This window comes from Rhinopithecus bieti, unplaced genomic scaffold, assembly GCF_001698545.2.
Source record: "Rhinopithecus bieti isolate Rb0 unplaced genomic scaffold, ASM169854v2 scaffold_29034, whole genome shotgun sequence".
NCBI lineage: Eukaryota > Metazoa > Chordata > Mammalia > Primates > Cercopithecidae > Rhinopithecus > Rhinopithecus bieti.
In genome coordinates this window covers 12,596-36,707 of record NW_016812875.1, presented here as the reverse complement: position 1 = coordinate 36,707, position 24,112 = coordinate 12,596, and the positions used below count along the sequence as shown (strand labels likewise).

Here is a 24,112-nt window from a genome sequence, read left to right as displayed (position 1 = left end):
AGTCTACTGGGGTTACTTAACTTGTAGTAAGCCTAGGATTGCAAAATCTGTCCTGCTTACTGTGTTGAGACACCTTACTAAGAATTGGTGCGAGAACCCAGATGACACCACATGAACAACTCCTTCCCTGTGTCCATCTAGCTGTGCCTGAAGCTCAACTTACCCACAGCTGCTTTTATATAAAGTATTAATCCTTCTTTTGTACGAGGAAGCTCTCTTCTTTCATTTGCCTATTAAACTTTCCCCTCCTTCACCCACCCATGTGTGCCCATGTCCTTATTCTTCTTGGTGCCAGATGATGAACCTTGGGTATCTCCCCAAAGAAGCTGCTTCACTTGGAACCCTTCCGCTTGTCAGTTTGTCTGCTGTCCTGGGTTAATCAGTGGGTGGCTGATAGGGTATTGGAATCTGTTCCTTTTTCTTTTGAGCTATGTGAACTTGGAGACTTCTGTGAGTTGATTTTCTCTGAAAAGTTCTATTCAATTCACCAAATGTATTTGAAAACCGGTGTTTACCAGGCCCTGCGATAGGCACCCCGGGTACAAAGATAAGAAGAAACCTCATCCTTCTGACCTTAATCTCAATTTTGAATCCAGTAGAGAAGATAGACAAATAACAAGTGATTTAATGGAGTGTTGAAATCATAATAGAAGAACTAAGAGACTAGAGGAGAGGAGGTGCTTCTCTCCCAGGGTTGGGAAGAATCACTAGCAGTTTCCAGGCTCCAAGTGTGGGATGGACATGCATGCAAAGGCCCGTGCAAAGGCCCATTGGCACACAGGAACATTGTATGTCCAGAAAACTGGAAGTATTGCATGGAGCCACAGCATAGGATGTGTGTCAGGAGCCAGGTTTTGGAGTGTCCTATTTATGTGATGTGCTGAGGAATTTTTTAAATGTATCGTGGAAATTCAGATACACAAAAGAATCGTGTAATGAATACCTGTGTACTCATCACCTATTTCATTATTCATCAGCATTTTTCTACTCTTGTCCATCCCTGCTCTCCCCACTCTGCTGCTTATCTGTAGCATTGAAATGAAGGTGGCCAGCCAACAGAGTGACTGGCAAATAGTGGGCAAGCAGTGAATGTGAGTTCCTTGACTTCCTTTGCTTCTGTGTGGTGTTACCTGTGTCTCACACTCTTCCCCTTAGTTTCAACTGTAGTTGTTGTTCAAGTTGGATTATCTCCTTCTTCCTAAACTCATCAGGCAGAGAGAACTTTACTTTGATTGACAAAGTTGACAAAGAATCTCGTTTTCTTTTGAACATTAAACATATGTACACTCCTCTTCTTTATCCCTGTGAGGCCCTGGGGATAGTATATGGTATACATTCATTTGGGTGCCATTGTACCAGTTAATGCAGAGTTTTGTGCAGAATTGATATGCCATATATATTTATTAAAGTGATTTAAATTTCTAGCTTCTTCCCATATGCTTGGTGTGTGTTCATCTTAAGGGCCAAATGTGGGTGTATGTATGTGTGTGTGTGTGTGTATATATATATATATATATATATAATGTCATCTCTCTTTTCTGATTCCTTCTGGAAAACAAGCTTTTTTACTTCTTCCTTCCCTTTCTGATAGAACATTTACATTTTTGGTTAGAATTTTATTTTATTTTATATTTTATTTTAATTAGACAAGAGTTTTGCTCTTGTTGTCCAGCCTAGAGTGCAAAGGTGTGATCTTGGTTCACTGCAACCTCTGCCTCTTGGGTTCAAGTGATTCTCCTGCCTCAACCTCCTGAGTAGCTGGGATTACAGGTGCCTGCCACCAAGACCAGCTAATTTTTTGTAATTTTGTATTTTTAGTAGAGACAGGGTTTCACCATGTTGGCCAGACTGGTCTTGAACTCCTGACCTCAAGTGATCCACCTGCCTCGGCCTTCCAAAGTGCTGGGATTATAGGCGTGAGCCACCATGCCAGGCCTAATTTTATTTTTTAAATATTAGTTTGTATTTAATGTTTCAAATTATTATTCTGTTTTGGGGCCAGTACAATGAATTAGAGCTAATGCATTTAGAAAATATGAATTACAGGTAGTTGAGGGATCAAATTACAAAACTAACCTTTTCTTCTGTTTCTTCTCCAGGGTCTGCTCTCTTTTTTGAGTGCCCCACTCATAGGTGCCCTGTCTGATGTGTGGGGGAGGAAGCCCTTTCTTCTCGGCACTGTATTTTTCACCTGCTTCCCAATCCCGCTGATGAGGATCAGCCCATGGTGAGTGACTTGGCCCTTCACCTCCTGACTGCCTGTTTTGAGTCACATGTAAATTATACTTATATTTGCAGAGCACTTCTTAACTATTACAAAGCAGTTGTACTTGTGTTTTCATTTGATTTCTCTGGTAATACTGAAAGCCAGTTTGGACAGTTGTCATTATATCCATTTTGTAAATGGGGAAGTGAAGACATTCTAGAATTAAGTCTGAGGTAAGTTATTTAGGTGAAGAAATAGAAATAAAAGATGCCTCTTCAGGCAGCTGATGTTGCTATGATGTCAGGTATGGGAGTTTAACCCTGGCAATGGGCTAACAATCCCGTCTTCATCACTGTGGCTTTTAGTGGACTTTGTAAATACATTTGTCAGCTCATCGCTATGGGGCACTGACATAAACATAGTTTATATCATAATAGGCGGGAGTCACTTTAAAATATACTATCGTGAGGCTGATAGCCTATTTTAAATCATAACGTGAATTTGAGTTCTTTTTTTTTCCTTCTTTTTTTTGAGATGGAGTGTCTTCCCCTGTGGACCAGGCTGGAGTGCAGTGGCATGATCTCGGCTCACTGCAACCTCTGCCTCCCAGGTTCAAGCAATTCTTCTGCCTCAGCCTCCTGAGTAGCTGGGACTACAGATGGCTAATTTTTGTATTTTTAGTAGGGACGGGGTCTCACTATATTAGTGAGACTTCCCTTGAACTCCTGACTCCTGGTTACCTGCCTCGGCCTTCCAAAGTGCTGGGATTACAGGCATGAGCCACTGTGCCCAGCCCCTTTTTTTTTCTTTTGTATAAATCAGGAGAGTATTTAGCATGTGACCAAAGCCCATTTAGTTACCAAAGGTGGGTCAGAATTTGCATGTGAGCTGTAACTTAGTTGTTTTTTTTGGATAACAGAAGATGGTATTTTGGTGTGTATTCCTATTGCAGAGATGCTCTTTCTTATGTGAAGAACACACATATGGTAGTTTTGTTTTGGTTTTTAATCCTATTAATATATTTTTTTGGGGGGGGCTCGTGTGAAAATATTTTCATTTGATTATTTGGTAGGAATTTTATGCTAACATCTATCACATTCTAAATTTATTGGGTACCCATAATCATTTTATTTTCTATGAGTTGATGAATTTTTTGGTATTGAGTCTTTATGTCCAAGATGTCATGCTTTTCCAATGAGTTGGGACTTTTTAATGTCCTTTTTTTAGCTTAAAATTTTTTCTTAGATCTTGTACATTTCTTGTTAAGTTTTGTTCCTATAAATTTTACCCTTTTTGTTCTGCTGCAACATGAGCTCTTCTAATTGCTTGGTTTTCTAGGTATGTTAATATCATCTGTAATTTTATCTCTTTCCTTCCAGTTTTCATACTGCTCACTGCTTTTGCTAATTGCTTTCACTAATGAATATTAGTAAATCAAAGTGATGATTTTGGGCTTATTTTCTTTATATATATAAAAGGGAGTATTGTAGTATTTCGTCATTAGGTGTTAAGCTAGTTTTGGACTGAAAATATTCCTATTGTATCCACAGATTTTAAAAAACATGAAGAGTACATGTCAGATTTTGATGACTTTGTAGCATTAATGGATATTATTTGCCTTTTCTCTTGTGTGTTTTTTTTTGTTTTGTTTTATTTTTTTGAGATGGAGTCTCGCTCTGTTGCCCAGGCTGGAGTGCAGTGGTGCAATCTCGGCTCACTGGCAAGCTCTGCCTCCTGGGTTCACGCCATTCTCCTGCCTCAGCCTCCTGAGTAGCTGGGACTACAGGCGCCTGCCACCACTCCTGGCTAATTTTTTGTATTTTTAGTAGAGACAGGGTTTCACCGTGTTAGCCAGGATGGTCTCGATCTCCTGACCTCGTGATCCCCTTTTCTCTTTAGAGCTACTAAAATGAATAATTATATTATAGATTTTAAAATATTAAATATTTGTCTATCCTGAAGTAAACCCCACTTTTGTTCTATAAGATTTTCTTTGTTAATTTTAAAAAAGCATCTATCTATCACATGATAGAAATTTTGGTCTTAATTACACTAATATAATATTTTTCATTATGATTTCTGCTTTTATGTAGATCTTCAAATCATTTGTTGTATGTCTTTTTCTTACTTATAGCTAGCATATTTGAGAAGGTTTTTTTTCTGTCGGCTACCTTTAAAATACAACTTTTACCTAATCCCTTTATTCTTTCCGTTTTCCTCTTCTTTTGTTTTTTTAGGGGCATGTACTGACCCCCTTTGAACAATGATGAAATTAGTATGTTTCTACTTCTTCCTGTCTTAAATTTGTTTTGGTATATTTAAGTATACATACATATACAAGTATACGTATTTCTTTATGTGTAATCTTTACATGATGTCTTTGGCTCAGGTAATAAAGGTGTACATATACTCCCTTTCTCTTGGGTCATTAAAATAATCTTTTTATAGGTGGTATTTTGCAATGATTTCTGTGTCTGGAGTCTTCTCGGTCACATTCTCTGTTATATTTGCCTACGTAGCTGATGTCACTCAGGAGCACGAGCGAAGTACAGCTTATGGATGGGTAAGATAATAGACTATATATTTTTTTAACCAGAATAGTAATTAACATTGTATTAGAAATTTACTGGAAAGTGAGTTTATTAGTCCTTTCCTGCACTGCTATAAAGAAATATCTGAGACTGGGTAATTTATAAAGAAAAGTGGTTTAATTGTCTCACAGTTCTGCAGGCTATAAAGGAAGCATAGAGGCTTCTGCTTCTGGGGAGGCCTCAGGAAGCTTTTACTCATGATGGAAGGCAGAGCTGGAGCAGGCATCTTCACATGACTGGAGCAGGAGGAAGAGAGAGCGAAGAGGGAGGTGCTACACACTTTTAAACGACCAGATCTCAAAGAATTCACTCACTATTACAACCAAGGAAGGTGGTGCTAAACCATTCATGAGAAACTGCTCCCATGATCCAGTCACCTCCTACCAGGCCCCATCCTCAACAATGGGGATTACAATTGAACATTTGAATTTTTAAAAAAATTATTCTGATTCGTTTCTTGTTATCTGATCCTGAGGAGTGTTAAGCAGTCAAGGTGCAGGAGTCTTTGTGCACCTAATTTTAATTGGAGAGGTGCTGAACCTCAGCAACATTAATCCATTGTTAACTCTATTGGTGGTTGTGTGTTTTGGACATACATTTGGGACATGGTATGTAGAAAAGGACTTCGTTCACTCATTCATCAAATACATAGTTGCTGAATAACAAAAGTTATAGGAGACCTTTTTTCTGATAATTTCACACCAGTGTTTCTAATTTTCTCAGGCATGGTAATGGCATTATGGTTATGTAGAAGAAAGACTTGTTAGAAGATAGCTGAAGTGTTTTACATCAGTGTCAGGACTCTGCCAGTTATTTTCAGATGGTTCGGGGAAAAGATAGCATAGCATGTGGATGTGCATGGGTGGGTATGTGTTCCAAGCCTGAACCTGTGAGACATGGAAGTATGCTTTGTACCCTTCTCCCATCTTCCTCTGTATTTGAAAACATTCAGAATAAGAAAGTGGAAGAAGAAAGATGATCTGGCTAGGTTGTGGGGAATAGGCTGGAGAGAGATCGAATGCCAGAAACTTAGGTTATTTATCTCCTTTTCCTGGGTGTTTTAAATCTGCTTCCTGGAGTAGAGTAAGTTCTCATTCATTGCTGACTGAATGAATAACTTCCTGAATCAATGATGGGCATATAAATGAGTTACTACCGTTCCACAGAACACAACAGTTTTTACTTTGTTGACTTTAGACATCAGTAGTTTGAAAACTGCTCTTTCAACCCCACTTCTCTCTGGCTCGTCTACCTTCCCTCTCTCTCCTTGCTTCTTCCTTCCACTCCTGAATGTCCCTGTCATGCCATGCCCTTAAAAGGGGCTTCTCCAGAGTCGTGATGGAGGAGGACAGAGATAGAAGGTGATAGGAAAGCTTCAAATAAGGCAAGATTTGGAGCTCACTCAGGAACACCCAGAACAGAAATAGGCCGGGTGTGGTGGCTCACGCCTGTAATCTCAGGACTTTGGGAGGCTGAGGCGGGGGCAGATCACAAGGTCAAGAAATCGAGACCATCCTGGCCAACATGGTGAAACCCCGTTTCTACTAAAAATACAAAAATTAGCCGAGCGTGGTGGTGTGCGCCTGTAATCCCAGCTACTTGGGAGGCTGAGGCAGGAGGATTGCATGAACCCGGGAGGCGAGGTTGCAGTGAGCCAAGATTGCGCCACTGCCCTCCAGGCTGGCAACAGTCAGACCCGCCTCAGAAAAAAAAAAAAATTCCAACCCCCCAAACTCCAAAAGTTGCCGCCCCGCCAAAAAAAAAGAAAAAAGAAGTCAGGTTGTTCATGTTCAACATGTGCCCTTAAGGCTTGGCCAACAGAGCGGTGAGGGACAGCTTTCTTCTACAGCATGCCAAATACCTGTTGAGGTCCTCATTTTTCTGCAATATTATTAGATTTTTGTTCCTCCCTTTCAGCTGGGAAACCATTCACACAGCTGTTGTACTGAGCAGTAGTGCTTTTAGGAAAGATTTAAGAGAGTTCTAACCAGAAGTGCCTGTGACTTCATTAGCCTCTCCAGTTAGCTCCTCATTGTATAATGGCAGTTAGGATTAATGTCTACTCATGGGGCACTGAGAGAAATCAGTGAGCATGCACATCCAGACTGAGACAGCTCTCAGCTGAAGTGTGCTCCCAGCCAGCATAAGCGACTCAGCATGGAAGGCTGCCTGGATTGCAGTCTACCTATCTTACAGATATAGGAGAATTTATTGCCAATTAATTACAGAATGTGTCAATCAAGTTCTAAGGAGCATTTTGAGACCCATTAAAGAACAATATAAAAATATGTGCAACTTCCTTACTCAAACTTCTTCAGTAAACCAAGAAAGTAGTAATTCTTTCAGGGCTACAGCAATGATTAGTCAAATTAATAAGTGAGTTAACACTAAGAGTTTGTTGTGGTGAAATCATTCTTTAGATTTATTCATCAGAGTTGTATTGAATGTTAAATGAAAGAGGAGTTTAGATTAAAAAAAAAAACTAAGCAAGTAGGCTACTTTAGGCTTTAAGATAGACACATTTTGCAGAGTTTCATGAGGCCATAGACCCTTTAACACCTGAAGATGCTGCAGCAGTGCTGCCTTAACACCTGAGAAGAGTGTAGGAATGTTCCCATAACTTTGCATGTCGTTGCAGTTTATAATGCACTTATTTGGTCGCCCTGATATTCTTGAATAAAGCGGGAAAAACTGAGGGCAAGAGCTTTGTCTTCTTCGTCTGGTACATAGTAGATACTCAGTAAATATTGAATGAAGGATTCTTACTCCCCAAATTGGAATTTTCCACATTCTTTTTTTCCCTTCAAATATACTTATTTTTAGCTTTTATAGTACTTTTAGTATAATACTAATTTCAGATATAGTGTTTTTTAATTCAGTTGGGAGATGATGGATAAAAAATTTTTTTATTGCCAGAATTTTTGTGATTTTTAATAAAATCCATTAGAAGTTTAAAAAGCTAACTTAGAGATACGCATTTGACATTTAGTGTGGTTATAATTTGGAGTTTGCCCAATAAGCATCTGACCATTCAGATTGTGTTCTAAATAAAATGGGCATTCCACATGCTTACAGAAATGCAGTGTGAAGGGCTTCACTGTGGCTTCAGGTTGTGGGTGTGCTTAGCTGGTTCTGTGGTCTCTCTACTAGACAGGGTCAGGTGGTGACAGAGAGACAAATCGACAGCTGTCTAGTCAGAAAGCTTCAACTTCCACCTCAACAAATTCTTTGTTGTTAATAGTTTTTTTTCTAAGAATAGCAGATGGTTCCTGCCGACCCCCGGCAGTGCTAATGAAATGACCACCACATGATAAAATGTTCAAATGGTGCAGTGTTTTTAGAAGATTAAATCAAGCACAGTCCCTGAGTAGTTCGTAGGTTTTATCGTCAGCTCTACAGGAATTCTTTTCACACCGTCTCACATCCCCGGTGCCCAGTTAAAGAAGACCAAAGAGCTAATGTTTTATTTGTGGGAAAGGTTTTAAAATGTTTATTTCTAATAAGATAATCCTTTTTTACTCTTGTAGCTCTGCAGGGTATCTCCAGTTAGTTAATAATTTGTGAATACATTCTTAAATCCCTTTAATTCTTTTTCATTCTCAAAGTTTATATGCAACACATTTCTTTTGTCTTACTTAAAGCCAGGGAAGCATGGCTGCAGGTATGCACCTGTGGGAGCCTGGTTGAGTGTGCTTTCCTGAAGGTGTGCACCTGCAGCAGGCAGGACCTGGGTAAGGATATGCTTTCCCCACAGGTGTTCACCTGTGGGACCCTGGCTGAGAGTGTGCTTTCCCACAGGTCTCAGCCACCTTTGCGGCTAGTCTTGTCAGCAGCCCAGCCATTGGAGCGTATCTTTCTGCCAGTTACGGAGACAGCCTCGTTGTGCTGGTGGCTACAGTGGTGGCTCTTCTGGACATCTGCTTCGTCTTAGTGGCTGTTCCAGAATCTCTGCCTGAGAAAATGAGACCGGTTTCCTGGGGAGCTCAGATTTCCTGGAAACAAGCAGACCCTTTTGCGGTAAATAAAAATATGGAAATATTTACTTTCCTGAATGTCTTTCTAAGCCAAGCAAATGAAAGTATGTATGTGCAACCTCAAGGATCCTAGCAGTTGTTGAATTATTTCTTTAGTAAAATAGAAAACAAAATTAATTGCAAGTAAGGGATTTAGTCTTTGTATCAAGAAACATAGAATTGGTACTTAAGCATGTCGTAAGGGAAGAGAGAGAAAATGTCTAGTTAATTCTTGATGAGAATTTGGGAAGAAAGTTTCTTTTGCATGGTTGTTTTCATCCTTTTAAACAAAGTAAGTGAAAGTGGTCATTTGAAGTGGTCATTTTCACTCATTTTAACTCAAAAAGGATAAATGCCTTTGGTTTGAATGAGTTATTTTAATTTTGACCAGAGATGTTTAATTTATATGTTACAGATTGAGTATTGTTTTCTATAATATGTCTCTCCCTCCATCTCTCCCTCTCTCCCTCCCTGCCTCCCTCCCTGCCTCTCTCCCTCCCTCCCTCCTTCTCTCCCTCCTTCCCTCCCTCTCCTCTCCTTCTCCACCCCTTTCTTTTTTTTTGGCATGGGAAGGTGATGTGTCACACAGCTGGAAAAAGTATCTTATGTCTCACCTTCTCTCTACCCTACCTGGTTTGAAATCGTTCTTGGGGAAAAAAAAAATTTGTACACAAAAAAAAGAACCAGCGGTTTGGTTTTCACTTTTGTCCCCAAGTTTACCTTTCAGAAAATTCATTTAATTAGTTAAAATTACTTTTCTAAAATACACCGAGGGCATGACCTAGGGATCCTGCCTGTTCTATTACTGTCACAATGTCAGACACCAAAAGAAATATTTAGAGAAGGAAGCCAGTAGTGGAGTTGGGAGCCAGCCAGTTAGGCTTCCCACCTTCTTTTGTAGTGATCAAGTTACACATCAAAGCTCCTCTGTGAAGTAGAGCTACTGTGGCTTACTTTTCAGGACAATTGTGAGGATTACTGTTAATGTGTGTAAATTAACTAGCGTAGCGTCTGTTGCCCCGCAAAGTCTCAACAAACATTAGCTGCTTTTGCTATTAATTACATAAAAGCTATGGTCTGATGACCTAGAAACTCTGCAGCACTTTCCATTCCTTTGGTATTAACTTACCATTTGGTTCTATTCAACAATCCTATGTATGTAAGAAGGATTTTTCAACAAGGTTGTAACATTCAACAAGTTCTTACCAGTTTGACCCTATGGCTGGAGCATACTTATCTGTCTACCAGATATACAGATAAATTGAACATGAACACTTTGAAGAATAGAGTGACTTTACATATATGGAAACCTCTGTACTGAATATGACTTTAAAGAAGTTACATTATGAATCGAGAGAAGTGATTTTCTTAAAAGGTTCTGTAGGAATGTATTTCCAGGTTTTGTTTATAGGAAGTTCAGGATCTAGATGTTCAGGGATTTTAAACAGTGTGTTAACAAAATGAATAAGTGTGTTTGTGGGTTTTTTTTTCTCCTTGTTTTTAGCTATACGATTTGAAATACATACCTCTGAAATTAAGACTTGTAACTTTCTGAGAAAGATGGTGATAGAACTTCCTTTTATTAACCATTTGACTTTTGTTATTCATCTTAATAGATCAAAATAATGAAGCTAATGTCCCAGAACATTGGCAACATAAATGGGTATTGGCATTTTAAGTGTGTTCTTTCTGCTTATTCTCAGTCGTTGAAGAAAGTTGGAAAAGATTCTACTGTCTTACTAATCTGCATCACCGTGTTTCTTTCATACCTTCCTGAAGCTGGACAGTATTCAAGTTTTTTTCTCTATCTTAGGCAGGTGAGTAGTGAGTGGCTAGTAGCCTTTCAGTACCAGGAAAATCAAAGATGGAGATTTGTCTAAAGATATTTTGAGGAAGCCACTGCAGAGGAAAAAACATGTGAACTTGCTTCTAGTTATAAATGTAGGTGCTGGCATATAATTACTAAACAGGGCACCTTTAATGCAATGATTTATAGTAAGATAATTACTATGGAAAATTTTTTTTCTTGAGAATCAGAATTAGCAGAAACATAATTTTTTTTTTTTTTTGAGACAGTTTTGCTCTTGTCCCCCAGGCTGGAGTCCAATGGCACGATCTTGGCTCACTGTAACCTCCACCTTCCGAGTTCAAGCGATTCTCCTGTCTCAGCCTCCTGAGTAGCTGGGATTACAGGCATGCACCACCATGCCTAGCTAATTTTGTATTTTAGTAGAGACAGGGTTTCACCATATTGGCCAGGCTGGTCTCGAACTCCTGACCTCAAGTGATCCACCTGCCTCAGCCTCCCAAAGTGCTAGGATTACAGGCATGAGCCACCATGCCCGGGCGGGTTTTTTTTTTTTTTTTTTTTTTTTTAAAATAGACTATTTTTCTACAACAGTTTTAGGTTCACAGCAAAATTGAGAGTAAAATATGGAGATTTCCCATATATCCCTTATCCCCACACATGCATAGCCTCCTCCACTATCAACATCTCCCACCAGGGTGGGGAAATTTTTACAACTGATGAATCTACATTGACAAATTATCTTAACATAAAGTCCACAGTTTACATTAGGGTTCATGCTTAGTGTTGTACATTCTATGGGTTTGGACAAATGTGTGATGACATGATAACATGTATCCAGCCCTACAGTATCAACACAGTGAATTTTCACTGCAAAAATCCCTTGGGCTATGCCTGTTCATCTCTCCCTCCAGCACCAACCCCTGGCAACCACTGATCTCTTTATTGTCTCTATAGTTTTGCCTTTTTCATTCAGTATGTAGCCTTTTTAGATTGGTTTCTTTCAATTAATAATATGCATTTAATGTTCTTTCGTGGCTTGATAGCTCATTTTGTTTTTGGCATTTGTTTGGATTTGCCAGTTTTCACCCACTGAATGACCCCTTACTTGCTTCCAAGTTCTGACAGTTGTGCATAAAGCTGCTGTAACATTCATATACTGTAATGTTTTAAATCTTTAATAATATTAAATTTAACAGATAGAACTTATTTCAGACATGCCCTTGTTCCAGGTCTGACTGAAGCCAGCTTGCTGAGGCATCTTCAGTAGGTCATGGCTCAACTGCTGCTGTGGACTTCAGAGGGGCTCAAAAGCATTAATCAAAATCTTCCTTCTCTAGAGTCTTTTACACTTTAAAAAAATTTATACCACATTTTGTCCCCCAAAACAGATAATTGACTTAAGGCAATTAAAAAAAAGAAAACCACAAACTTCCCCTTTCTGACCGTTCTTCAGCTGTCTGGGATTGCTCAGACCTAAACTGCCTTTCCATTGCATCCTGTGCTCTTTTACTGATTTCACTGTAAGGCAGGCCTTTTCCTAATGGTTTACTTTGACAGATAGAGCAAGCTTCCTCCTAAGATAAATTCCTCTTTTTCTGGTGACATTTAAAAATGAAATATATTAAATTCTTCATTCTGATAGTTTTCCTAGGTCTTTTTCATTAGCCAGTTGTGTGCCTGGAAGCAAGACACTCATTTATGAAATGAGAATAATGTATATAATTTAATACCATAATTTTTAAGGTCCTTTTCCTGAATTTTAATATAGGGCAAAATAATGTAACTTTTTTTTTTTCTTGAGACGGAGTCTCGCTTTGTTGCCCAGGCTGGAATACAGTGGTGTAAGCTTGGCTCACTGGAACCTCTCCCTCCCGGGTTCAAGCTGTTCTCCTGCCTCAGCCTCCTGAGTAGCTGGGATTACAGGCGCGCGCCACCACGTCCGGCTAATTTTTTGTATTTTTAGTAGAGATGGGGTTTCACCATGTTGGTCAGGCTGGTCTCAAACTCCTGACCTGATGATCCGCCCACCTCGGCCTCCCAAAGTGCTGGGATTACAGGCATGAGCCACCACGCCCAGCCCCAAAATAACCTAACTTTTTAAAAACTTGATATTTAACACTTAAAAGTTGTAGACATTTCAGAGATACTGTTATGGTCAGAGGCTTAGAAATCATTGCCTGGTTACTTTGGCTGCTTGTTAGAATCACCATGGGAGCTTTTAAAACATACCTGTGCCTGTGTCATACCCCCAGAGAGCCTGATTTAATTGGTCTCCAGTGGTCTTCCAGCATCTCACTGCTCTCCTTCCCTTGCTCTCCTTATCCCTTGTCTTTTGCTCACATCATGATTTTAATGTGCAGGCAAAGTTGAGAGCCACTGGCTTTGCTAATGAGCAGTGCTGCATTGGTAGCATCAAAAGTCAGTCATTTTCTTTCATTTTTTATTACTTGATATCATTATATTTATCAATTTGTGGGTTGGAGATGGAGAGGATATATAAAACAACAGGTAGACATATAATAGAAAATGTCTGAAAATATCACAAGTTGTGCCTGCTTATAACGATTTCTTATATCAGTTTTAGATAATAAATTAGTGGTTATACAGGTTCAGCTTTCAGCACTGTCTTAATTTGCCACTGGTTTTATGAATTTTCCTCAACTTACTGTAAAAGAACATAATATTCCTTATTATTTTATAATATCTGTATTACTAAAGTGTTTTCATTCCATTTCCATAGGTCATAGGTTTTGGATCTGTTAAAATTGCAGCATTCATAGCTATGGTAGGAATTCTGTCTATTGTGGCTCAGGTGAGTATCATTTTATCTATACTTTAAAAATTAAAAAACATCCTGATAACCATAGTTTCACAGGAAGCCACATATAAAAATACAGGGAGATATTCCCTGAACTGCTACCTCAGTCTCTCACCCCCTGCTATGGTAAGGTCTTGCACAGCTATAGTATAATACCAGATCAAGAAAACTGATGTGAATGTGGTCCACAGAACTATTCCTTCTTATATAATGTGTTGAGGTTATTTTCTTTTTTGAGGGTGTAATTTAGGGGAAATTTTTTATGTTTTTATTTAAAACAATGTTTTAAAAATTTTACGTCCGTGACCAGGCAGCCCAGCTTGGTGACTGGCATCCACTCCTTGTCTTCAACCTTGCCTCCCTCAGCTCAGGGGCCCCGGCGCAATGCCACTGCCTAAGCCGTCTCACCACAGTGGTTCCCCATCCCAGGCCCCTGGGGGCCTCTGGCGCTCCCCTTGCACCGGCGTCATCTGCCATTTAGTGTTTTCTCGGAGAAGATGATTTAGGAGAACTGTGATACAACTTTCCCTACTTTTTAGAATATTTGTCATAACCTCTGCTGGGTCAATTATTTTTTTTTGCTTTTACAACAACCAAAATAGTAAATAATTATAATCTATCTCTGGATTGCAAAATCAACTAAGAAAATGTTTCAGTGTTATTTTAATCTTGAAATGTAAGTAGAAGTGAAAAGCAGAAATGAAAATTGGTAACTGCTTCAACTCCTACTGTTCCCAGGACTGAAGAAATATGAATCAGAGCATTAAAATATATTCAGTGAGGGCCGGACATGGTGGCTCACACCTGTAATCCCAGCACTTTGGGAGGCCGAGGCAGGTGGATCACCTGAGGTCAGGAGTTCCAGACCAGCCTGGCCAATATGGTGAAACCCTGTCTGTACTAAAAATACAAAAATCAACTGGGTGTGGTGGCATGTTCTTGTAATCCCAGCTACTCAGGAGGCTGATGCAGGAGAATCACCTGAACCTGGGAAATGGAGGTTGCAGGGAGCCGAGATCGTGCCACTGCCCTCTAGCCTGGGTGACAGAGTACAACTGTCTCAAAAGAGGGGGGAAGATATATACATATATAAAATTTTCAGTGAGTAAAGAGCATTAACCATTTCCCTATCTATTGTAAATACAGTACCAGAAAAGGTGAAGCATATTGTCCTTAAATTAATTCACTGTTGTGCTGAGGCACATTCACTGTATTGTGTGGTGCTGCCTAGGGGTTATTTCCCTGAAATGGCTACCAGGGAAGCAGAGCATTCTTCTGTGGTAACCCTCTCTCGGAGAAATGAGAAGGCTGCAAAACTGCTTTACGAAAATACTCCATTTGACAAGGCTTATGGGAATGCATCAAGGCAAAGACCATTTTTGTTTTTGTTGAAATGTGTTGCAAATGTAAATTATGTTAACCTTTCAAGTTGATCATTTTGGTTTTTTACAAAATCAAACATTAACTCTAGTTAGTTAGCCCAGCCCTTTTTTTTTTTTTTTTTTTTTTTGAGATGGAGTCTCGCTCTGTCACCCAGGTTGGAGTTGGAGTGCAGTGGTGTGATTTCGGCTCACTGCAACCTCCACCTCTCAGGTTCAAGTGATTCTACTGCCTCAGCCTCCCAAGTAGCTGGGACTACAGGTATGCGCCACCATGCCTGGCTAATTTTTGTATTTTTAGTAGAGACAGGGTTTCACTGTGCTGGCCAGGCTGGTCTCGAACTCCTGACCTCGTGATTTGTCTGCCTCGGCCTTCCAAAGTGCTGGGATTACGGGCGTGAGCCACCACACCCGGCCAGCCCAATCATCTTTCATCCAATCCTTTTTCAGACTGTCTCACTCTAGTTATATTTAGCAGAGTATATATTTGTTAAAATCAAACTTACGTCAATTCCAGCTTTGTAACCTTCCAGTAGAAGCTCTCATATTTTGCTATTCACAGATATTTAAGTGATTAGCATTTCTCCAAAGAGACTGAGGCTGTCCCTCTCAATCATGGTAACTGGTGAACAGTTGTGATATTCTTTCGGGAAGTGCCAGCAGAGCACCAGGTAGACAGGCTTCTTAGGGAGGGGGCTGAAAGCGTTGAGCCCCAGGTCAGGCTGGGAGCTCCCAACACTCCACCCCTGTAGAGAGTCATCAGTACTGTCCAGACTCTGAAGTCGCAGGTCAGGCAGTGTGCCCTTAGAGGTCCCTGGTCATCAGGGAAGGGTCTTCACACACAGAGCTTGTATTTTAATTCTGTGTGTTGATGTGGTTTTTCAGAGTTGTCTCCTTTACTTTGCAGACGGCCTTTCTTAGCATCTTGATGAGATCATTAGGAAATAAGAATACTGTCCTCCTTGGCTTGGGCTTCCAGATGCTCCAGTTAGCCTGGTACGGTTTCGGATCACAGGCCTGGTAAGCCTCACTCTTAGATTCTCATAAACTGCCAGACAGATGCCTCTTAGAGGAGCCTGGGGTGGTTGGGTGTGATGAGAAGGAAGCAAGGGTTATTTTACTGGTTTGGTGTATTCAACGTTGCAGAAACCATCAGGCTTTAATTTGGGGAAATGTGTAGCTAGATAACAGGATTATTTATAAAGACTGCCTTCATGTCATTGGACTTTCACAGAATTGTTCCTTAATTGAATGTCTCTCTCTCTTCCCTCCAGCCCCCAAATAAAGTTTTATGTCTACTTTTTAAAGCATATGCCAGTTTTTTTTTTTTTTTTTTTCCTTCCCTGAGACGGAGTCTCACTCTGTTGCCCAGGCTGGAGTGCAGTGGCATGATCTCAGCTCACTGCAACCTCTGCCACCCGGGTTCAAGCAATTCTTCTGCCTCAGGCTCCTGAGTAGCTAGGATTACAGGCGTGTACCACCACGCCCAGCTAATTTTTGTGTTTTTAGTAGGGACGGGGTTTCACCATGTTGGCCAGGCTGATCTCGAACTCCTGACCTTGTGATCTGCCCGCCTCAGCCTCCCAAAGTGCTGGGATTATAGGCGTGAGTCATCTCACCTGGCCACATACGCCAATTTTTAGACACTAAATATAGTCAAAAGCAAAACAAAAAGATACAAAAAAATGACTGATTATGGCAAGCTTCACTATCATTGACTATCATTAGCTATCATTAACTGAGTGACCTTGGGGCAATAACATAACCTTCATAAATCATTTGAGTTTGAACACAAAGATTTCTTCCAAAACCATGTGCATTCTGCCGCAGTTATTACTACCATTTTAGATTCCCATAAACAGCAAGGAAGGTCAAAATAAGCTCAGTGGAATAAGAAAAAATAGAAGGAGTTGTGAGTTTTGTTTTGTTAATGTGGCGGGTTTCTCCATGTGCCTGGTGGGCAAATGTAGAAATGCCATCTCCATTTTAGACGGTAGAGCTGGTCCTTACTTTGGACACATAAACAGACAACATAATTTAGAGAAACTAGAATTGCCTTAGTTATCAGTGTTTAGTTTGGGGAGTAAGTACATGTGCCCATTCGGAATTTTGGAATTTCATTTGATCCGCTTGCTTTTTTTTTGAGAGAGAGGGTCTGGTTCTGTTGCCTAGGCCAGAGTACAGTGGCACAATCATAGCTTACTGCAGCCTCGAGCTCCCAGGCTCAAGCGTTCCTCCGACCTCAGCCTCCTGAGTAGCTGGGAGTATGTACATGCACCACCACGCCTGGCTAATATTTTGATTTTTTTTTTTTTTTTTTTGTACAGACAAAGTCTCATGTTGCTCATGTTAGTCTTAAACTCCTGGGCTGAAGCAATCCTCCTGCCTTGGCCTCCCAACGTGCTGGGATTACAGTCATGAGCCACTGCCTGTAGCCGTCTGTGACTTTTTACCAGATTAACTTGTTTGATTCTCCTTGTTCTTTTTGATTTTGCTCCTGTGAACTTTGGTTCAGTAGGTGATTTAGTCACATCCATGCAGTGTTAAAAGACTTTGTCATCATGTAAGGTTTTCTTTTCAGTAATGACCATCCCAAAGCCGGGGCCTCACTTTACTCACTCACACTTCATACTGTTAAAACTCTTTTATTGAGAGAAGGACAAAGGTCTAAAGAGGAAGGCAGGGTCTGTTTTTCCAGTTGGGGGCACACCATGCTGTTGAGGGGTAGCAAACTGTGTAGCTCAAGGGCAGTGTGAAAGTGAGCCTTTGAGAGGTACAAAGAAAAAATGAAAAGTCAGTGGAGAAAATGTGATATTTATAGAAACAAAAATCTCCTTGCGAACTTCATTGAGGTTATATCTAAAGATGGCAGTACGGAGACCAGGGAGACGAAAAGTTTGTAAAAGAAGTAAAATCAAGAAACAAAGGTTTCCTGGCCCTTCTGTCCCCATCCTAGGCCATTAGTTTTCTATAATGTGATGTGTAACCTTGTAGATTTAAAAAAGAATGCATTTTTAAAGAGGAAAAAATAAATAAAATGTAACAGGAGAAAACAGAAGGCATTTGTACTTTTGCCACTGATTGCATTCTGAATAGTGAGCTCTTTGAGGCTAGCCTGCTGCCTGACTGTGCTTGTCCTGTCATTGCAGGATGATGTGGGCAGCAGGGACCGTGGCCGCTATGTCCAGCATCACATTTCCGGCAATCAGTGCCCTCGTGTCTCGGAATGCAGAGTCAGATCAGCAAGGTGAGGTCACTGCCCGCCCTTGTTCTTCTCCTTCAGTGGGAGACCTCCCTGCTAGAAGCCGGAGAAGCTCTGAGTTCTCCCCATCGACAGCAGGAGCTGACAGCCATGTGGCCCCTTCTCAAGGATCATAGCTATTTTCGTTGTCAGATAGAAATATTCTATTTTCCTCTCTGCTTTAATCTTACACACACACACACACACACACACACACACACACACACACATATCTCTCTCTCTCTCTCTCTCTATATATATATATATATATTTTTTTTTTGAGACGGAGTCTCGCTCTGTCGCCCAGGCTGGAGTGCAGTGGCTGGATCTCAGCTCACTGCAAGCTCTGCCTCCCGGGTTTACGCCATTCTCCTGCCTCAGCCTCCCGAGTAGCTGGGACTACAGGCGCCTGCCACCTCGCCCGGCTAGTTTTTTGTATTTTTTTAGTAGAGACGGGGTTTCACCGTGTTCGCCAGGATGGTCTCAATCTCCTGACCTCTTGATCCGCCCGCCTCGGCCTCCCAAAGTGCTGGGATTACAGGCTTGAGCCACTGTGCCCGGCCTACACTTATATTTTTTAAAGCTAGGCTTAGCAGTTCAGATTACTAACAATTAGAACTATTAATACTCCCTTTTCAGTTTTGATACCTCTTTTCTTCTTTAGTGTCACAATTAAGCAGACTATAATCACATTTTAACAGATGTCTATTAAATAATGAAAAACCAGTTAACCACGAGTTACTTAATTACTTCATTCACTGAAATGTATTTGGAATAACTCACGGTCTGTGAGCGTAATTTAGAAAATAGTTATTTGAGAGTAGTAAGAAAAAGTCTGTGTGGTTGTTGATAGTTAGACGTTGAGTGAGAAATTAGAATTAAGACTGCTATGTGGAAAATAGCATTCCACCATCTAGATCCATATCTCATCCTTCCCGTGCTTCTGCTTCCCTTCCTGTCCTGTCTTGTCCTGTCCTCCCTTCCTCCCTCTTTTTCCACCCTTCCTACCCCCACCCTCCATCCTTTACCCCCACCTCCCACAGGGTCTCACTCTGTCACCCAGGCTGGAGTGTAGTGGTGCGATCTTGGCTCCCTGCAGCCTCCGCCTCCTGGGCTCAAGTGATCTCCCAGTCAGCCTCCCAAGTACCAGGGACTAGAGATGCATACTACCATGCCCAGCTAATTTTTTGTATTTTTAGTAGAGATGGCATTTCACCATGTTGCCCAGGCTGGTCTCAAACTCCTGGGCTCAGTTTGCCTGCCTTGGCCTCTCAAAGTGCTGAGATTACAGGCGTGAGCCCCCATGCCTGGCCTGCTTTCCTTTCAAGCAGTTCCCATGGCTAGATTTAATCCCTTTCCTTCTCTATCTCCTAATGGCTCACCTCATTGTATTCAGGAAGAAGTAGTAGAGAATTTTAGGGGGGGAAAAATTTTACTGCCTAAGAGCCCTTTAAAAAGTTTTAGTAAAAAACTGTATTGGAAAGGATAGTTTATTCATTGCTTTTTTTTTTTTTTCTATATCAGAAGTTAGGTATCTTACTCATATTCATTGTTAAATATTGTCCCTTGAAGACCACACATTCTGTATGTCATCACTCCTGACTACAGTAACTCACTTGGCTTGCATCCTCAGGGAGGTGCTGTGTCTGAAGTGAAGATGTGACCCATCCGTGGAGGATTGTCACTGCCTTGGCATCTGACAGACACCATCCTTTCATGTGGGGCATGGATTTTCTTTTGACTGTTTTTATACTTATTCATGTCAATATACATGTTTCTGAATGTCAGCATATAAAAGTTTTGGAACACATTATATTAGGCTGAATTATATACTACCATTTTGATTTACAGAAACATTCATTTCATACAGTTCAAGCTAACTTTTTACTTGCTATGTTAGAAAGCATTTGGCACTTCTGGGTTTTTCAGTGTAGGTCTCTAGGGAGACAGGCCTGGAGTACACCTGTGAAGATGAAGTCTGCCTAGTAGGGACTGGTCTGTATTCCTGAGACCAGGGCTGCCAGAGGTGAAGGGCAGGTTTTTGTTGTGAAAGCACCAGAAATGACCAGAGCAGGGAAATCTCAGTTGACAGAAAAGTGGGTGGCCTGAAATGGGAGGATATTAAAGTTTTGGATTTTATTTTATAGTGGATGAAGTCTTCCTAATCTACTTTCATTAGCATGCTTTCTCCTCAGTCTTGCCAAATTAGTATATCTTGGTTGTGAGAAAGTACTGTTCAACTCCAAATCTTGTGATGCCTTTCTGAGAAGACTGGCATTCTTTTCTTTGTTCTGATTTAGGAGTTGCCCAAGGGATCATAACTGGAATAAGAGGACTATGCAATGGCCTGGGGCCAGCACTGTATGGCTTCATATTCTACATGTTCCATGTGGAACTGACTGAGTTGGGCCCGAAATTGAATTCTAACAACGTTCCCCTGCAGGTAATTTGGTCATAAGTCTAGTTTTGTAACAACAGTTATGTATGATTATAGCAAAATCCTGTACCCTTAAATTTGGAGAGCATTCTTACTTGTATGTTACTATATTTTATTTGACAGCAATAAGTATTGTGTTCATTGCTTCTCAGGATCAGGGAGGGGTCATTTTAGTGATTTAATTAATATCTTATGTAAAAGATACGTCTTAACTTTGTTCAGATTCTATTTTCACCTACACAATCACTATGCTATTCTCTGGCTAAGCCCAGACCAGTTAAAATTTGAAATGACCTAAAAATCCAGCTAAACATTGAGCTAAGGTACTTTTTGTACTATTTATTTGAAATTTCTTCCCTTGTTCCCTCTAAGCCATATTTAGTATGGATATCTATATAAAGCTGGAATTAATGTTAACGTACAAAGGTGCATGATCTGAAGTCATAGGATGGGATTATGGGTTAACCGCTGTTGCTTAAAAGCTTACAGTTTCGCTGAAGCTATTTAGAAGTGGTACAAAAAGCAGTTAATTATTGTCCTTTTTCATATTCCAAACACCAAGCTCTAGTGGAGTTTGTCTTGACATTAATGAAACATTTGCTTATGAGAATATGATTCACTTTTTGGTGGTGTGTTTTTTTGGGTAATCTGGGAATAATTTCGAGTTAAAAGACTAACTGTATTCTTGGTCTCCATTTGTTTCCACATCCATCAGGGAGCTGTCATCCCAGGCCCGCCGTTCTTATTTGGGGCGTGTATAGTCTTTGTGTCTTTTCTGGTTGCCTTATTCATTCCTGAATACAGTAAAGCCAGTGGAGTTCAAACACACAGTAACAGCAGCGGCAGCCTGACTAACACCCCAGAACGGGGCAGTGATGAGGACATTGAACCACTGCTGCAAGGTAGCAGCATCTGGGAGCTCTCTTCATTTGAGGAGCCTGGGAATCAGTGTACTGAGTTGTAAACTCGGCAGAAAGTGGGATTCTGCATACGCCATCTCTGAGAGCCATGGAGGGAGCCACACCCCTGGTGACTTCATGGTGCTGGATGGGAGATGCTAGCGGCATCCTTCAGGGCCAAGTTTGATAAATACCACCACCATCGTTCTGCTCTTCCTCCTCCTGTTTTTTTTTTTTTTTTTCTCTTATATTTTTTTCCTGTTTATACATTAGAATAAGATAAGATTTGAAATACTTCCCTGCAAATAATGTGCAACTCTCAAGGTGAAACTCAAATAGAAAAAGTCATCTCTCTGGTAGAAAGGATGGCTTTCCTGTAATGACTGTAGACGTGACAGCAGTCTTTCCATGCCCTTTTCAGCAAAAGGTACAGAACTATAGTGGGACTGCCATCTCTGGCAAGATTTCAGGTAAAGAATGTCTTCTTAATTTCTACCTTCCTGTTTCTCTGAATCAGCCCATAGGTGTTGATGAGTGGCCACTGTTAAGAGTCACTCAGTATCAGGGATCTATTGTCGTTGTTCAAAGGTCAAGTAAAAACCTAGTCTCCTTTTATTCTACTTCCTATTCTTGGCTAGAATGAAACTCAGCATATATACACTTCTGGACATAAATAATATTGAATAGTAATTACCTTTACTAGATGAAAGAAATTTTTATTACAAACTTAAATCATGTAAAACTCACAACGCAGATTCCTGGACCCGGTGTCCTGGTTGGGTCCGAGGTGATTTTACAGAAGAAAAAAACAACTCAAGCATTCTGGTGGCAACACAGAAATTGTAGGCTGCTTCTAAGACAGTTAGTAACAATTTGGAAATTCCTAAGTAGGATGAGAGTTAATAACTGGATACAAGTGAAGTTTATATCCAAGTTCAGACTCATAGGCATTATTATGATTTGCTTCTTCCTGTGTCTCCCATGTCCTACTTCTCATCCATTACACTCCTGCCTTAACTGCTCTGTTGTAGTATGCATTTGTTTTTAATTCATCTTTATTTCAATCTGTTTGACTTTCGAATCGCATGGGAATATGCACATTAAGTTCCTTTCTAAAATAAGGTTTTATGAAGCTGAGTTTCATGATAAGTGTCTTGCTGTTTTTTGAGATGTTTTATGGACAAAGAAAACTTTACAGATTTATATGTATTTTGCTGCACCGGTAAATGGGCCATTAACTAGGGCCCACCTTTAACAGAGCACTCCTTTGAAAGTTTTATAGGTATGAAATATATGTAGATATTTGTAAAGGGTTTTAATTTTTTTTTTTGATGGGGTGCTGTGTAAATCTTGTATTTATAAATGTAATGAAGGTATTGACAGAAAAAATATATACAACTTTTATAAAGGATTGTGTACTGACAGAATACATTTAAAAGAAAATATATTTTGAAACCTGTTCTGCTATGAACAGAGATAACATATCTTTTACTATGCTATTGGTTTTAGGTTAAGCTTCTTAATGCATAATAAATTTACAGTGGATACTTTCATGTCTTTTGTGTCTTTTTTTTTTTAAAGCAAATAGTATCATTGCTCTTTTGTGTTCTCTGTTGGGTGGGTTTCAATTAAACTGAGTTGTAATCTTTCAGCTGATGCAAAAGGTTTGTATTTTCAAAAAAATTTTATTTTTAACAAAATTCCTTCAAAGTCTGCCTTCAAAAACATCATAACTACAGATGCTCCTTGACTGACCGATGGGGTTCCATCCTGATAAGCCCACTGTGAGTTGAAAATATCATACGTTGCAAATGCATTTGATACAGCTTAGAAGCTTCAGCCTTTTCATTATCAGCACAGTAGAGGATTGGTTGCTTACCCTCCTGATTGCATAGTGATTGGGAGCTGCAGCTCACTTGCCACTGCTTAGTGTCATGAGAGAGTTATCATACCACATATTGCTAGCCTGGGAAAAAAATAAAAATTGGAAGTATGGTTTCTACTGAATGTGTATCACTTTTATACTGTCATGAAGTTGGAGACCATCTGTATTTTTATTTTAAAAAAAAGGACAGAACAGAAATGCGTATATCCATGTTCAGAGCATTCATAACAGCCAAAAGATGGAAAAAAGAACCTAAGTGCCCATTGACTGATGATGAATGGATAAACAAAATAGGTATATCCATACAGCAAACTATTATTCCGCCTTGAAAAGGAAGGAAATTCTGACACATGGTGCAAAATGGATAAGCATTTAGCACATTATGCTAAGCGAAACAAGACAATCACAAAAGGACAAACACTGTATTGTGCCGCTTAATGATATGCCTAGAGCAGTTACATTCCGCAAGCAGAGTAGTGCTCACCATGGGGAGGGAGAAGGAGGAAGCTGTTATTTAATGGGTACAAAGTTTCATTTTGCAAGGTAAGAAAAGTTCTGAGATGGTAATGGTAGGTTGTACAACAGTGTGAAAGTGTACCTAATGCCACTGGACTGTATCCTTACAGATTAAAAGGATAACTTTGTATGTATATTTTACCACCGTTTGAAGTAAATGCTCTCATGGCATCTTTTTTTATCATTGCTTACCACAGTTGCAGTTACTTTACCCATTGTAACAAATATCCCAGCATGACAAACCATTTTTTAAAATTAGTTTTAAATTTCGAAAAAATTTACCATGTCAACCATTCTAAAGTGTACAATTCTGTGTT

General features: G+C 40.0%; 1 protein-coding gene across 1 annotated transcript in view; it reads left to right on the top strand.

The window, feature by feature from the left end:
• SLC71A2 (solute carrier family 71 member 2) overlaps positions 1 to 22,945 on the top strand; it is an 80,958-nt gene extending 58,013 nt beyond the window's left edge. Inside the window, exons 4-12 of the mRNA XM_017847078.1 lie at positions 2,100 to 2,227; positions 4,655 to 4,769; positions 8,596 to 8,814; positions 10,514 to 10,627; positions 13,361 to 13,432; positions 15,725 to 15,837; positions 17,967 to 18,064; positions 20,359 to 20,501; positions 21,211 to 22,945. Coding sequence (XP_017702567.1) covers positions 2,100 to 2,227; positions 4,655 to 4,769; positions 8,596 to 8,814; positions 10,514 to 10,627; positions 13,361 to 13,432; positions 15,725 to 15,837; positions 17,967 to 18,064; positions 20,359 to 20,501; positions 21,211 to 21,459 — 1,251 coding nt within the window. The 3' untranslated portion in view covers positions 21,460 to 22,945. The remainder of the gene's footprint in view (positions 1 to 2,099; positions 2,228 to 4,654; positions 4,770 to 8,595; positions 8,815 to 10,513; positions 10,628 to 13,360; positions 13,433 to 15,724; positions 15,838 to 17,966; positions 18,065 to 20,358; positions 20,502 to 21,210) is intronic.
• Positions 22,946 to 24,112: the final 1,167 nt, after the last annotated feature.